Source organism: Ailuropoda melanoleuca, chromosome 10 (genome assembly GCF_002007445.2).
Source record: "Ailuropoda melanoleuca isolate Jingjing chromosome 10, ASM200744v2, whole genome shotgun sequence".
Classification (NCBI taxonomy): domain Eukaryota; kingdom Metazoa; phylum Chordata; class Mammalia; order Carnivora; family Ursidae; genus Ailuropoda; species Ailuropoda melanoleuca.
In genome coordinates, this window is record NC_048227.1 from 91209720 (window position 1) to 91224380 (window position 14661).

General features: G+C 38.9%; 1 protein-coding gene across 1 annotated transcript in view; it reads left to right on the forward strand.

Moving 5' to 3' along the window:
• The window catches only part of ADGB (androglobin), a 162908-nt gene that overhangs the window by 79062 nt on the left and 69185 nt on the right, over positions 1–14661 (forward strand). The window contains exons 14-19 of the mRNA XM_034669608.1: positions 704–741; positions 1619–1804; positions 2584–2647; positions 6961–7063; positions 9642–9783; positions 11152–11266. Of these exons, the coding sequence (XP_034525499.1) occupies positions 704–741; positions 1619–1804; positions 2584–2647; positions 6961–7063; positions 9642–9783; positions 11152–11266 (648 nt within the window). The remainder of the gene's footprint in view (positions 1–703; positions 742–1618; positions 1805–2583; positions 2648–6960; positions 7064–9641; positions 9784–11151; positions 11267–14661) is intronic.

The window sequence follows — 14661 nt, forward strand, 5'->3', positions numbered from 1 at the left end:
GATATGAGGCCTTATAACATTCCCTCCTCCTCAGATGCCTGCTAGTCATTTCTGGGGCCCTAAGGCATGGATGGGCTTGCTTCTCACTTGCTTCTCTGTTAGCTCTGCTCTGTTATCACCTGCAGCCCTTTACATCATCCAAAATATTGTTGCCATCACCCATCACGTGTGTGTAAGAGTTTGTACCATTTTACCTTTATACGTATTTTTATTGTGTCACAGAGAAAACGGAGTTGCGCAAATGAATTCAACTTCATTTTCCTGTTAAAATTTGGAAGAACCATTTTTATAATTTGAAACTCACCTTTCCAGGTTCAGTATATTAATTGCCATTTATAATCTCATTATATTGGTCTGTAATAATGTCAGGTGCTTCATACCAAGCAGAATAACTACTTGAGTATTATTGGTTTAACTGAACTGTTATTTTAAAAACTCTCATTTAATAAACTCTCATATTCTGTGTTTTAATATCACAAACTTAAACCCTCAGCCAATTATTTAATTAAATTCACATCTTTGAACTTTAAGGTTAAAAACAAAGTTTCTGCTTTGTCATGTTTTAGTAACTATTTGCAGAATTCTATTTCTTTATCGATTAAAAGACGGTATTAACTTTTTAAAAAGCATTGGTGCTTTAAATAGTTAACATGTTTTGTTGAATTTGTAAGTGGTTTCTTAATGTGTTCCTTTCACTTCACAGGGTAATATTATTCCACAAGTTATACTTGGAAAAGGTAAATTAATAATCTTCTCATGACTTTCACAAACATCAAAGCACAAAGGGATCTCTGATCTTGACGGCTTTTAGCTGTCCCTTCTCCTGGGCCTCGGCGGCCTGTCTCCAGTATCTCCTCTGATGTGTTAAGTCTAATCTACTCTGGGCTAGAAAAATCAGATAATCTCACTTGTTAAATTCATGCTTAAAGTCAAAATAAGAGATGATCTGATTAAGGGCCCCTGAGTACAGTTCACGTGTTTTAATTCATGCCTGTGATGATCAAAGCATGGAAACCGTTGCCAATTCCTCAGTTCCTAAATAAAGACTTGGCCAATCCTCAAATCCAAAAAAAGCATTTATGTGGCATGTGCATATGTAACATTTTGATTCAAGAAGTCTGTAAGAACTTTATGACATTCCTTGATCAACATAAAATAAGACGCAGAATCGCTAACTGTGAGGAGCAGTTCAATGGTTTCTGAAATGTATTTATTGCAATAGTTCTCCCAGGTTCTCCTTTCTTCTGGTGCGTGAGCTATCCCCTCCCCTCTTAGAAGCAACTGTCTGCCTATAGCAGATGCTAAGAACCTAAACTAGCTAATTTCTGCTATGTCTTTATAATCTGTGAAGAATGGGCACACAAACCTATGAAAGTGATTTCAAAAGTTTTGAACACTCTGCTATTTGTTTAAGTTAAGATTACATCCTCCTGAGGGTATGAAAATGTGTCTCTGCATGGACCTCCCCAAATGTGAGGCTTGCATGTAAATGATCGCCTCATTTTTTTTTCAAAAGTAGACTTCAATATGCAAACTGCCCTCTATAATTTTCCCTACCTCAATAACTTAATATTTCACAACGTAGATGCAATTGACATGTTTGTCTTCTGCTATGCACAGATGAACTGATAGACCTCGGATTGAACGACGCAGCCCATCAGGGTGAAGGATTTGGTTTGGAAAGAGATTTGGTCAGCCAGACAACAGCAACACAGGATAAATCACTGGAGGAGTTTGCAACAATAAATAATAGTGTTTCTAAAGAAATATGGTTGGATTTTGAAGACTTCTGTGTATGTTTTCAGTAAGTATAAACTTTTTGTGCATATTAAATATAGTGGATATAGAAGCCATTATTTTTTAGCTATCATTCAAAAGAGTTAAACCAATATAAGTCTGATGTTGATACAATATCCAGTAAAAATGCTAGAAAGAAAAATAGCTGAATTGATTGCCCACATAGAATATTAATAGCCAAACAGATCTCAGGCCAGTTTCAGCTCATCCTCACAGACTTATTTGTCGATGAAGATAAAAATAGTTTCGTTACTGAGAGGGATCGTTTTTGTCTCTTTAGGACCTCTAATTCAATGCAGTTGTGATTATTTTCCCCCAGCTTTACTGACATATAATTGATACATAAAATTATAAGATATTTAAATGTACATGGTGATGAATCGATACACATTGTGAAAGATTCTCCCCATCGAGTTAACACAGCCAACACCTCACACATTTGCCAATTTGGGGGAGGGGGCAGGAACATTTACATTCTACTCTCCTAGCAAATTTCAGTGATACAATCCAGTGTTATTAAATATAGTCACCATGTTATACATTAGATCCTCAGACCTTATTCATCTTATAACTGAACAGTTGTATCCATTTACCAACCTCTTCCTATTTCCCCCACCCTCAGCCCCTGGCAACCACTGTTATCCTGGGTTGTTATTATTATTTTTTAAAATTTTCCTCTGTCTTTACCTTGTTTTGCTTGTAATTATTTGATTCTATGAAACTTAGCATGTAGTACTAGTCCATTGCATATGATGACAATAACCTGTTGTAAATAATTTTTTTCAGGAACATATATATTTTTCACAAACCAAATTCATATTGCCTTAACTTTCAAAAAACAGAAATCAAGGTAAATATATTATGATCTCTTCTCTTTTCCTTCTTTTATGTAAATTTTTTATTAAATCATGCTAGTGAAAAGCACCTTCAAATCTATCAAGCATTTCTAAATTTATAATTACGTTAACAAAATCAATTCCTAGAGTCTTCTACTAATCTCTTATCCAGACAATAAACAAAATTCTGTTCCCTCGTAAGTCCAAGTGTGATTCATCTGATTATGTTCAATCCTGAGCTGCATTATTATGTAAATTCATGTTAAAAATGTTTGATATATGAATAACTGAAGCACAAATAAATTCACCGTATTTGATTTCAATTAGTGTCTATTGAATTGCACGCTATTCCTAAAACAAAGGCACATCTCTACTACCATTTCTGCTATTTTTGTCCATGTTCTTCCCTTACATGGAGTCCATTCCCCTTCATCCTTATTGCCTTCATCTGGCTAATGCTAGCAGTCTCTCAGAACAGCATCAATGTCCTTGACTCTGTGAGACCTTCTTCCTTGGCCACAGAGTCTAGGTCAAGTACCCTGACTCCATGCGCTCTGTCTAGACCTGTACTTACCCCCCTCAGTCCCAACTGCCTGATTACTTCTCTGTGCCCCTCCCCCCATCCACCCACTTGATGTCAACATCTTAACAAGGACTCGGTCCTTTTGTGTACTGTTACAGCACGGCTCCCAGCATGAGGCAGGAACTCAATAAAAAATTATCGACTGAATTAATTAATAAATCTCACATTGTGTGGCATTTTGGGGAAAACTAGGAAACATATTCTAGGAATCTGAATTGTACTGGAACTCTTATGTTGCTTGCAGGGGGCCATTCGAGCCCCCAACGATAATGCCACATCTCTGTAAGCCCTGCGCAGAGTTGGGGGAAGAAAGAAGCGCTGGAGAAGACTTTTCTTTTTTTTTTTTTTTTAAAGATTTTATTTATTTATTTGACAGAGATAGAGACAGCCAGCGAGAGAGGGAACACAAGCAGGGGGAGTGGGAGAGGAAGAAACNTGCTCTGTAGCTGGGTGTCCGCTCTGAAAGTAAGGATCAGGTCCGTCCTGGTGCCTGGGGGAAGGGAGCGGGGAGAAAGGGTCTCCTTAGCTCTGGAGTTTATCTATAAAAACACCCAGAGGAGTGTGATGACTTTACAAGGATAACCACACTGCTAACCGGGACTAACTGAACCCAGAGGATGATGTGAGAATAGCATACAGTTTACAGATCACTTCGGCATATTTCCATATTCAAACTGTTGGCAATAATAAGGTGAAGTCATTTATAGGGTCTTACNGAGAAGACTTTTCTTGTTACACTTGTACTAGATGAAAATACAGGCAGAGAAAACCTTTTGAGCATTGTTCAAGACTTGCTCTGTAGCTGGGTGTCCGCTCTGAAAGTAAGGATCAGGTCCGTCCTGGTGCCTGGGGGAAGGGAGCGGGGAGAAAGGGTCTCCTTAGCTCTGGAGTTTATCTATAAAAACACCCAGAGGAGTGTGATGACTTTACAAGGATAACCACACTGCTAACCGGGACTAACTGAGCCCAGAGGATGATGTAAGAATAGCATACAGTTTACAGATCACTTCGGCATATTTCCATATTCAAACTGTTGGCAATAATAAGGTGAAGTCATTTATAGGGTCTTATTCTGTTGCCGGCCCCGCACTAGGTTCTTTCTTGTATTAACTCACGCATAGCAAACCCTGGGAAAGGACTACTATGATCAGCATGTTTCAGGTAAGGAAACTGAGGCAAGTCAAGGCTGAGTAAATTGCCCAAGACCACCCCCCTGGTAAGTGGCACAAGCATCCTGAGACTTGTGCCTGACGTGGAGTCTGTGCTTTGTCACCAGTTCTCCCCCTCACTAGGTTCGCTAGGTTGATGGATCAGAGCCCGGCTGTCTGGCTTGGAATCCATGTTTCATTCGCTGTGGGACACTAAGTTCAGTCTTCTTTACCTCAGTTTCGCGTCTCTAAAATGATTGCTGTAAGAGCCCTATAAATAGAGTTGGGACATCGTGGAGAGAATGTACGTAAAATACTTAGAAGAATGCCAATTCTCAGCAAGGGATAATCAGTGTTGGCTGTCCCNTAGGTTGATGGATCAGAGCCCGGCTGTCTGGCTTGGAATCCATGTTTCATTCGCGGTGGGACACTAAGTTCAGTCTTCTTTACCTCAGTTTTCTCATCTATAAAATGATTGCTGTAGGAGCCCTATAAATAGAGTTGGGACATCATGGAGAGAATGTACGTAAAATACTTAGAAGAATGCCAATTCTCAGCAAGGGATAATCAGTGTTGGCTGTCCCTGTTACTAGACAGTTTGGTTATGAGTTTGTTATAGCCCACAGAACTAATACACACACATACGTGTGAAGCACAAGGGCCAACAGTTCTTTATTCTGATCCTATTTTTACAAACTGATGTAAATATAGATTTTTTTTCCTTTTCAAGTCTCAGCTTGGCAAAATAAAATGATAAAAATCCTTTTGAGTCCCTTCATATCCCTGATTTTTTTCTTCTTTTTTTACATCCATGGTATGAGAAAACAATAATGTTTTCTTAGAGGGCATTGNCTGTTACTAGACAGTTTGGTTATGAGTTTGTTATAGCCCACAGAACTAATACACACACATACGTGTGAAGCACAAGGGCCAACAGTTCTTTATTCTGATCCTATTTTTACAAACTGATGTAAATATAGAATTTTTTTCCTTTTCAAGTCTCAGCTTGGCAAAATAAATGATAAAAATCCTTCTGAGTCCCTTCATATCCCTGATTTTTTTCTTCTTTTTTTACATCCATGGTATGAGAAAACAATAATGTTTTCTTAGAGGGCATTGGAATCCAAACTTCACAGCCTTTGGGATGGCCTGAAAGGAAGGCTTGGTTGTGGTCTGTGGCCAGGCATTCCTGATTTTAGCGGCCACAGGCACAGCCAGCTGAGCCCGAGGCTTCTTCCAGCACATTCCATAGATGTTCCATTGGTGTTCAGTGTGGTGGAGAAGGGGGCTCCCAAAGGTGCCCTGTGCAGGCACCAAGAGCAGAGTGCCTCCGTGTGACCTCTAGGGCCACACTGTCCCTAAATCCTCAGACTCTCAAGAATGGCAGCAGATGAGCTCTGTGTGGAAACTCCTCCTTTAGCCGGCACACTAGGCTGCAAACCCAAGCTTCCTTCATAATTTTAGAGAGTGAATACTTGAAACAACTGTCTTTATAACCAACATGTGGCAGCCAAAAGGAAACAAAGAAGATAAATGACAAATGCTTAGTATGGAAAAATATCAGGGGAAGCAATGATGTAAAACATGGTTACATTGTATTGAGCATTTCCAGCAATCTTGTCATACTTGATTAAATAACAAGGTTGCGTTTTTCACAGTATCACTAGAGATTTTTCTTTCATATTTTAATTTTTTATTTAAATATCATTGTAAAATAATATGAAAGCTTTGAATGCATAATAGCAATGAAATTAATTTAACACACTTACCGCATGCCATCAGTCAAAATTATGTTGAAACACCAAGCAGCTGAGAGGCAATAAAATTACAATCGTCTCAAAGACCAGTCCCAGAGTTGGTAAGTGGATCGACCTATTCTTGACTCTCAGCTTTGCTACTTGCAAGCTCTGTGTCCTTTGACAAATTACTTATTCCCTTCGTGCTTCAGTTTCTTGATACGTGATTATGGATATTAATAGTACCCATACAGGATCGATTGAGTCCATGGTCATGTAACCTTCACATGGCTGTCCTTTAAGGGAAGTTCTGGGTTTACTCAGTACTCTTTTGCATCTTCAAAACAAAAATCCAGTCTGGTGCATTAGAGTGCAACGGCTGTATTTCTGAAGATCTTGTAAAAAAAAAAAAAAAAAAAAANAAAAAAGGAAGAAAGTGTTTCTATCACATACCACCCTGTAAAATACCTTAATACAACCCCATTAGACATTTCCATTCTCTGCTAAAGTTACTAAAGACTATTATCAGGGACCTATATTCTCTGAGCCCTCAGACTCGAGTCCAGTCTCCTCTATTTGTTATTTCTAGAACAAGCATATCCCTTTTCTTTGCTCATGGTGAAGAGTTTTGACTCTCCGATAGGGCAGCTAATCTCACACAGGTCCTGTAGACCCAGCTTCCATACACTATTGCCAATATTTACCCAGTGTGATTTTCTTCATATCATTAAAGCTGTAAAGTATTTATCATGGTGTCTGAAGCACAGTAGATTCTCGGTAAATATTAGGTATTGTATGATTATTATAAGTGGCAAATACAGCATTCATAGACAATATTAAATTCATCTGATGTCTTGCAGTTCTCAGATGAACGTGTGTCCTACTATCTATTTGTGGACAGTCTAAAACCTATTGAACTCCTGGTTTGCTTCTCTGCTTTGGTGCGATGGGGAGAATCTGGAGGTAAGAGAGCTTTGAGAAAACTAGAGTCTCAAAGCCCAGCTCACTTTCATTCAGTCCAGGGGAAATACAAGATTTTTAAGCTCTGGATGAAGCAACTTATTTCTTCTCCAGTGTCTCTAAGAGAGTCTTCCTTACGCCACCTTCTAGGACGCTCTTCCTGCTCAGACATCGTGGGTTATGCTCACTCTTGCTACCTGCACCAGTCCTTGTCTCAGTCCTGTGCTCCCCTCTTTGGCATGCCTACTCACTCTGTTTTTCTTTCTGCTTCCACATGTCATCGCTCTTGAGACTTTAAAAATCTATTGAAAAACATGCACTCTTTCTTTGATTTGACAGTTCTGAAGACCTTTTCCACCATCCCATCTTGGCCTTCGTTTTCATAATTATAGTTTGGAACTTACCTTACCATTTCAGGCTCTGACTACATGCCCTGACTCTCCAGTTCACTCCCCCTAAAACCTCTGCTCCTATAATCCTTTGACTTCTCTGGGACCACAGTCCATTGACCTTCTTACTTTTCTCTGTCTTCCCTTCTTCACGTCTTTATTTCTCTCATCTCCATAACTGTAGCCTTGGACACACCTCAGTGTGATTGCTCTTCTTACCCTCTCAGCTTACTGTCCTGGCAAGCCCCTGACAGTGGTTGAATTTCACAGATGAATTCTGCATCATACCTCTGTGCATCAGAGCAGCTGAACGGGACTGGAGAAGAAAATGATCCTATCAGCTAGCCCCACTTTCAACTGAGGGCCACAGATTTCAAAATGGCCCCCAGCACTGCCAGCATTTCCCTGGTTCATGCATTCTTCACTCTTGTCCTCATGGATGACCATCTCAAGCCTCCAGATCTCTCCAACAGTCGCTCTCATCCTCACGCATTTTCAGCTCATGACTTTACTGCTATTTTCACTTGAGAGATAGACAAAAGTCAGGAATGACCCACCTCATCTTCCCATAAGGAGCTCTTCACAATTCTAGTCACCTTCCCTCCCCCTCTCATGGATGAACTGTTCTTGCTTCTCCCTGAGACCAGCCCTTGCACATTCGCACATATGCACAAAACATCATTCTTCAATTCTATGTCCTGTTTTTTAAGGTTTAATCTGTTTATTTAAAAGCAGATTAAGAAACAGTATTTTTCCCCCTTATCAATCATAGTTTTACCTATGGTTTGTTTTTAATCTTACTTGTAGATTTATTTTTAATTAAGATAAACTTGGCTAAGCAGATCACATTTTCTATTTTAAAGAAAATATGCATAATCAGAAAGTTTTCTTGATTTTGATAAATAAAATTCAAAATATTACCTCCTATTTCAGATGAGATAAATATTTTTACTGGATTTCCCAAAATCAATCATGTTAATTCTATGTGATCAATGAAAAGCTATGGCTCTTTTAGAAAAAGCAAAGCCTAAATAGCAAAATCAAATTATCTATAACTCAAATTTACAAAGCCTGATACTGTAGTGGTACAATAAATATTTGCTGAATGCTTACTATTAAATGTCCTACCAACTTTGATGGCAGGGACTATGATTTCCACCCAGTTCTACCCAATGTTTTGAATGGTGTCTCATGTAGTCATGGGCAATAAATGCTTGTTGAATAAACTTGCAAAACTTTAGTGGTATAAGCTTAGTATATCTACTAACGAATCACTCCCAAGCCACACCATATCCTAAAACATTGAAATTCTATGTGTGTAGAGGTGTTTTAGGTCGTGTTTTGCCCCTTTGTCCTTATAGCTTCAGCTTGAGTGTTCTGGAAATAGGGTAAAAATACAAGCTAAGATAATTCCTGAAGATGTAATATACACCAAAATGACTATATTAATGACACTATATTGTATATTTGAAAATTGCTAAAAGAGTAAATCTTAAAGATTCTCATTACAAGAAAAAATTGTAATTGTGTGTAGTAATGGATGTTAATTAAATTTTCATGGTAATCATTTCACAATATATGCAAATACCAAATATGTAAAACTAATACAATGTCATGTGTCAATCTGTCTCAATTAATTTTTTTTAATTTAAAAAGCATTTTGGCCTTAGCTACTGATGTAGAGTTGATATTCTTTGTCTTAAATGTAATACTTAATATTAAAATTAAACTTCTGTGCGTTATTTGCTGTTTCTACACATTGTCAAAGCTAAGAATTAAAAGTAAAAACTTAGGTTAAACAATGGGATATTTCAACCTTGCTTTTCCACTACCTTAGGAAAATCTCTTATTTTCCCAGATGTGGTGGTTTTTCCCCTTAAAACTGCATTTTGCGGGGTATTGTGATTTCTGCTGCAGATGATTAAATGAGACACTCTTGTCTGTCCTTTTGTTAACTCTCCCATTCCTGGTTTCTTTAGTGAGGGATGATTCTGAGGAGGAAAAGAGGACAGACAGGAAGACCTGAGTCTTACTTCAGTATTATTTCCAATAATTATTTACCCAGAGTATTTTCTTTGGGTTTTATGAATATTTTCAGAAAATCCCTAATTCCTGATATTATTATTATTACTAATGTTGTAAAGGCCAGCTACACTCTCACAGTCAAATTTTAATATTTTCCCCTCTCCTAGCTTTAACAAGAGACAGCCCCCACATAGAGCCTGGACTGCTTACAGCTGAATCAGTTTCTTGGAAATCTCTGAAGCCACGGGAACTTGTTATAAAGATTCATACATATGCTACCAAGGCTACAATGGTTCGCCTGCCTGTTGGGTATGGAGTGACTTCATTTTTCCCGTATGAAGAATTTTTTGAAACATTGTAAACCACTGGCTACAAAATAATTAAACAATATGGGATCTAAGATATTGTCTCCTAAGTGATTTTATCATTATGATTCTTGAGAAAAATAATTCCATGAACAAATAAATTGAAGAAATGCTGTTCAGTGAATCACCTTTTGGAAGTCTCATAATTGTCAAAGTTTGGTAATTTCTTAAGAAAGAATATGGTTTAAAACAGCATTTCCTAAAATTCATTTATTAAACAATCTTTTTTGTTTTCTTGTAAATTTTATATTCCTTGGCAAGAACTATGATTTTATTTAAAAACAGATTGAGAAACATAGCATTTTTTGCCCTGTGGTTTCTATTTTTTTTAACCGATGATTTGTTTTAATCTTACCCGTAGTTTTATTTTTAGTTAAGATAAACTTGGCTAAGCAGATCACGTTTTCCATTTTAAAGAAAATGTGCATAATCAAAACGTTTTCTTGATTTTGATAAATACAATTCAAAACATTACCTCCTATTTCAGATGAAATAAATATTCTTACTGGATTTCCTAAGATCAATCATGTTAATTCTATGTGATCAATGAAAAGCTACAGCTCTTATAGAAAAAGCAAAGCTTACATGGCAAAATCAAATGCTAAAATAATGTGTGGCAAACATCCAGTATTCCTAGAAAATAATAAATTTCAGAACTTCAATATTTCTCACTTCTACCGTAAAAACTCTAGCATAGAGAGATTCTCCCAGAAGTCATTTTTCTGTCTGAGTGCTCATCCATCAAGACAACCAAGAACAGGGAATTAATAAAGAACCTTCTTATATATACCCAAGTGTTTCCCCACAGACCCAACCTATCAGCATGAATGTTTTGAACATGCTCTAAGTGCTCAGTAACTGAAGGGGAAATGGCATTCCTGCTCTCAGTGATACTGCAACCTGGTAGGACAGACGTAAAGAACATGCATGAAATGATGCATTTGTGAGGAAATGACTATGAAATGAGTCTTGAAATCTACAAAGCCCTACAGCACCATGAATTATTGTTGTTAGGGAAAAATTGAGACTCGTCTCCTGAGATATGACTGCAGCGTATGGGAGGTATTTCCAGCATGTTCATCATTGAGTGTAACGATTTTGTGTCCTAAATAATTAATGCAGTTAGAGTCAATGACCTCTGATGATTCTTTCAGAGTGAAAATTCAAAGGTCCTTATCCCACCTGTTTTAAAGAATTCAACTCTTGCTAATGTTTGACTTCATTTGAGCACAAATTGTCACCAAGCAACTAACGGAGGCTGGGACTACAACAAAGGAACCCATTGTTCTCATCTATTTTCCATTGTCTTTAGGAGACATATGCTGCTCTTCACCGCACACTCCCCAGTAGGGCATTCCATACAGATCTGCGGCATGGTGACTTTCGTCGTTGGAGATGAAGATGTTGTGCTACCCCACTTTGAGCCAGTAAGTATTTAAGCAACTGTGATTTTTGTGTGTGTGCCTTTTTTTTTTTCAAAGATTTTGAACTAATCCTGTCTTTTGGTTAACTTATCCATTTTTTTTTTTTTTACCTTTCAAAACTGTTAATTAAGTATATCCTACAAGAAATTCTCCCGAATGACATGTACAATGAACAGTCTAAACTCTGTAGGGATACAAATAAAATAATTTTAGTTTTTATCCAACAACTGCCTTCTCCTCTGTCTGTCACATCTGTTACCATCTCAGGTAGATTCCATAGCATATTGGTCCTTTGGGATGCATAGAAGATCAGTACAGTCCTTTTCGTTACAGTTTAAAATTGTGGTATCATATGCTCCTTGTACCTCTTCCTTGGCCTAAGGAATTTAGAGTGTTTGACTCGGGGATTCAGGGACAGAGGATCCATGGGGAATTCCATCATTCTTGTTCATCTCCTCTTCTCTTGGCCTCTTCTTAGTTTCTTTTACTCCTCTCTTCTCACAGCATCTGAAAGAAGAAACAAGGTAAATGGATCCGGCATCTTCCCTGAGGTCCTGTCTTGGTTTTAGATGTCCTCCACAAGACATCTTCCTTAGATATGTGGACCTCTGCTTTTGGGGGGCCAATTTGCATGGGGCATTCCCGCTGCACCATTCAGTTTTACACGCTCCCCCAAACCCATCTGCACATAGCACCACTTTGTATTAATGAGGCAGGATCCTCTCGGCCAGTCATTAAACCTCTGGGCCAGGATAGCAACAAGATGGCTCCGGAGCAGCTCTTTTATGCGAACGTTGCTGTGGCCCAGACATGCTCAGTCATGGATTCTTGGCTCTCTGGGCAGTGGTTGTGCAGGGTTCCCCACGGCTGCCTCTTCCTGCTGTGCTGTTTCTCACCAGTCCTCTCCCTCCTGCTCAATAGGAGGGAGATCAACAAACCCACCTTATAATTACATGTCTCTTATTCCCTTAATTACGTTTATTCTGCTTATTTTAAATTCTTGTTTCATCTTTTTTTGGTTTTCTTTTTCTTTTTTTTTAAATAGTTCTGCTTTAGATGGTATGGATTATCTAGTTTGTCTCTTTCTTTAGGTGACTTAATTTCACAGGTGTTCAGTTATTTTGGTCTATGAACTCATCTTTCCCTGGGGTTATCAATTCCTCCAGCTTGTAAAAATTACTAGGCCTGAAAGCCAGGCCCTATTATTTTTCTGTTCTAATGAAGAAGCAAGAGAGAAGACTAGTCCAAGAGCAGAGAGACTCAAGCTCCTCGGAGCCATATGTGATCACTCCCAGTGCTGCTGCTTGACCACACGATTTTTCTGGTCATGGCTTCACCTCTGGGAGAAACACCATTGAGAATAGGCTTTCTCTAGGCTTTCAGAGGTTGGGGAGAAGGTAATAGAATGGTAAATGCATTAAGGGGGCAAGTTAGTTGCATCTGTCTTCATCAGCTCACCCCAGGTGGGATCTGTACCAGCCAGGCATAGCTGCTGGGCCATTCCTCAAAATTTCTGCAGGGAACCAAGGAGCAATGATGGCACCATGGTGCTCCCTAGGAAAGGAGCAAAAGCACTTCACAAAGTTTTGCTCCAACTTCACCCTCTTCATGCTGTCTCAAAGCACCCTCTGCTCTGGGCAGCTCCTCCTCTACCCACCAACTACCCACGACACACCAATCCAAACAATCTGCAAACTCCCAGGGTTCTCTCTCTCTCTTCCCCTCTCTCTTTCTCTCCCCCCCACCGACTCTCTTTTGGGTTTTGACCTACAGATTTACAATTTGACATCCGATTTCTTTTTTCCACCAGCTTTATTGGGGTCAGATAGACAAATAAGATTATAAGTTATATAAACCGTACATCGTGGTGATTTGATATACATAAACATTGTGAAAGGATCCCCACCATCTAGTTAATTAACACGACCATCACCTCACATACTTATCTTTTTTGTTGTTGACAACATTTTTTTTGGTGACATTTGAGTTCTATTCTCTTAACAAATATCAATTATACAATACAGTGCCATTNATCCCACCTGTTTTAAAGAATTCAACTCTTGCTAATGTTTGACTTCATTTGAGCACAAATTGTCACCAAGCAACTAACGGAGGCTGGGACTACAACAAAGGAACCCATTGTTCTCATCTATTTTCCATTGTCTTTAGGAGACATATGCTGCTCTTCACCGCACACTCCCCAGTAGGGCATTCCATACAGATCTGCGGCATGGTGACTTTCGTTGTTGGAGATGAAGATGTTGTGCTACCCCACTTTGAGCCAGTAAGTATTTAAGCAACTGTGATTTTTGTGTGTGTGCCTTTTTTTTTTTTNTGACTATAGTCACTATGGGTTACGTGTAGATCTTCAGACCTTATTCATGTTATAGTTGAAGGTATGTACCCTCTTACTAACCTCTCCTTATCTTTCCCACTCCCTAGCCCCTGACAACCACTTTTCTTCTCTCTGTTTTTGAGTTTGTTTTTAAATATTCCACATATAAATAATACCAGGCAGTATTTGTTTTTCTCTGTCTGGTTTATTTCATNTGAACAGTCTAAACTCTGTAGGGATACAAATAAAATAATTTTAGTTTTTATCCAACAACTGCCTTCTCCTCTGTCTGTCACATCTGTTACCATCTCAGGTAGATTCCATAGCATATTGGTCCTTTGGGATGCATAGAAGATCAGTACAGTCCTTTTCGTTACAGTTTAAAATTGTGGTATCATATGCTCCTTGTACCTCTTCCTTGGCCTAAGGAATTTAGAGTGTTTGACTCGGGGATTCAGGGACAGAGGATCCATGGGGAATTCCATCATTCTTGTTCATCTCCTCTTCTCTTGGCCTCTTCTTAGTTTCTTTTACTCCTCTCTTCTCACAGCATCTGAAAGAAGAAACAAGGTAAATGGATCCGGCATCTTCCCTGAGGTCCTGTCTTGGTTTTAGATGTCCTCCACAAGACATCTTCCTTAGATATGTGGACCTCTGCTTTTGGGGGGCCAATTTGCATGGGGCATTCCCGCTGCACCATTCAGTTTTACACGCTCCCCCAAACCCATCTGCACATAGCACCACTTTGTATTAATGAGGCAGGATCCTCTCGGCCAGTCATTAAACCTCTGGGCCAGGATAGCAACAAGATGGCTCCGGAGCAGCTCTTTTATGCGAACGTTGCTGTGGCCCAGACATGCTCAGTCATGGATTCTTGGCTCTCTGGGCAGTGGTTGTGCAGGGTTCCCCACGGCTGCCTCTTCCTGCTGTGCTGTTTCTCACCAGTCCTCTCCCTCCTGCTCAATAGGAGGGAGATCAACAAACCCACCTTATAATTACATGTCTCTTATTCCCTTAATTACGTTTATTCTGCTTATTTTAAATTCTTGTTTCATCTTTTTTT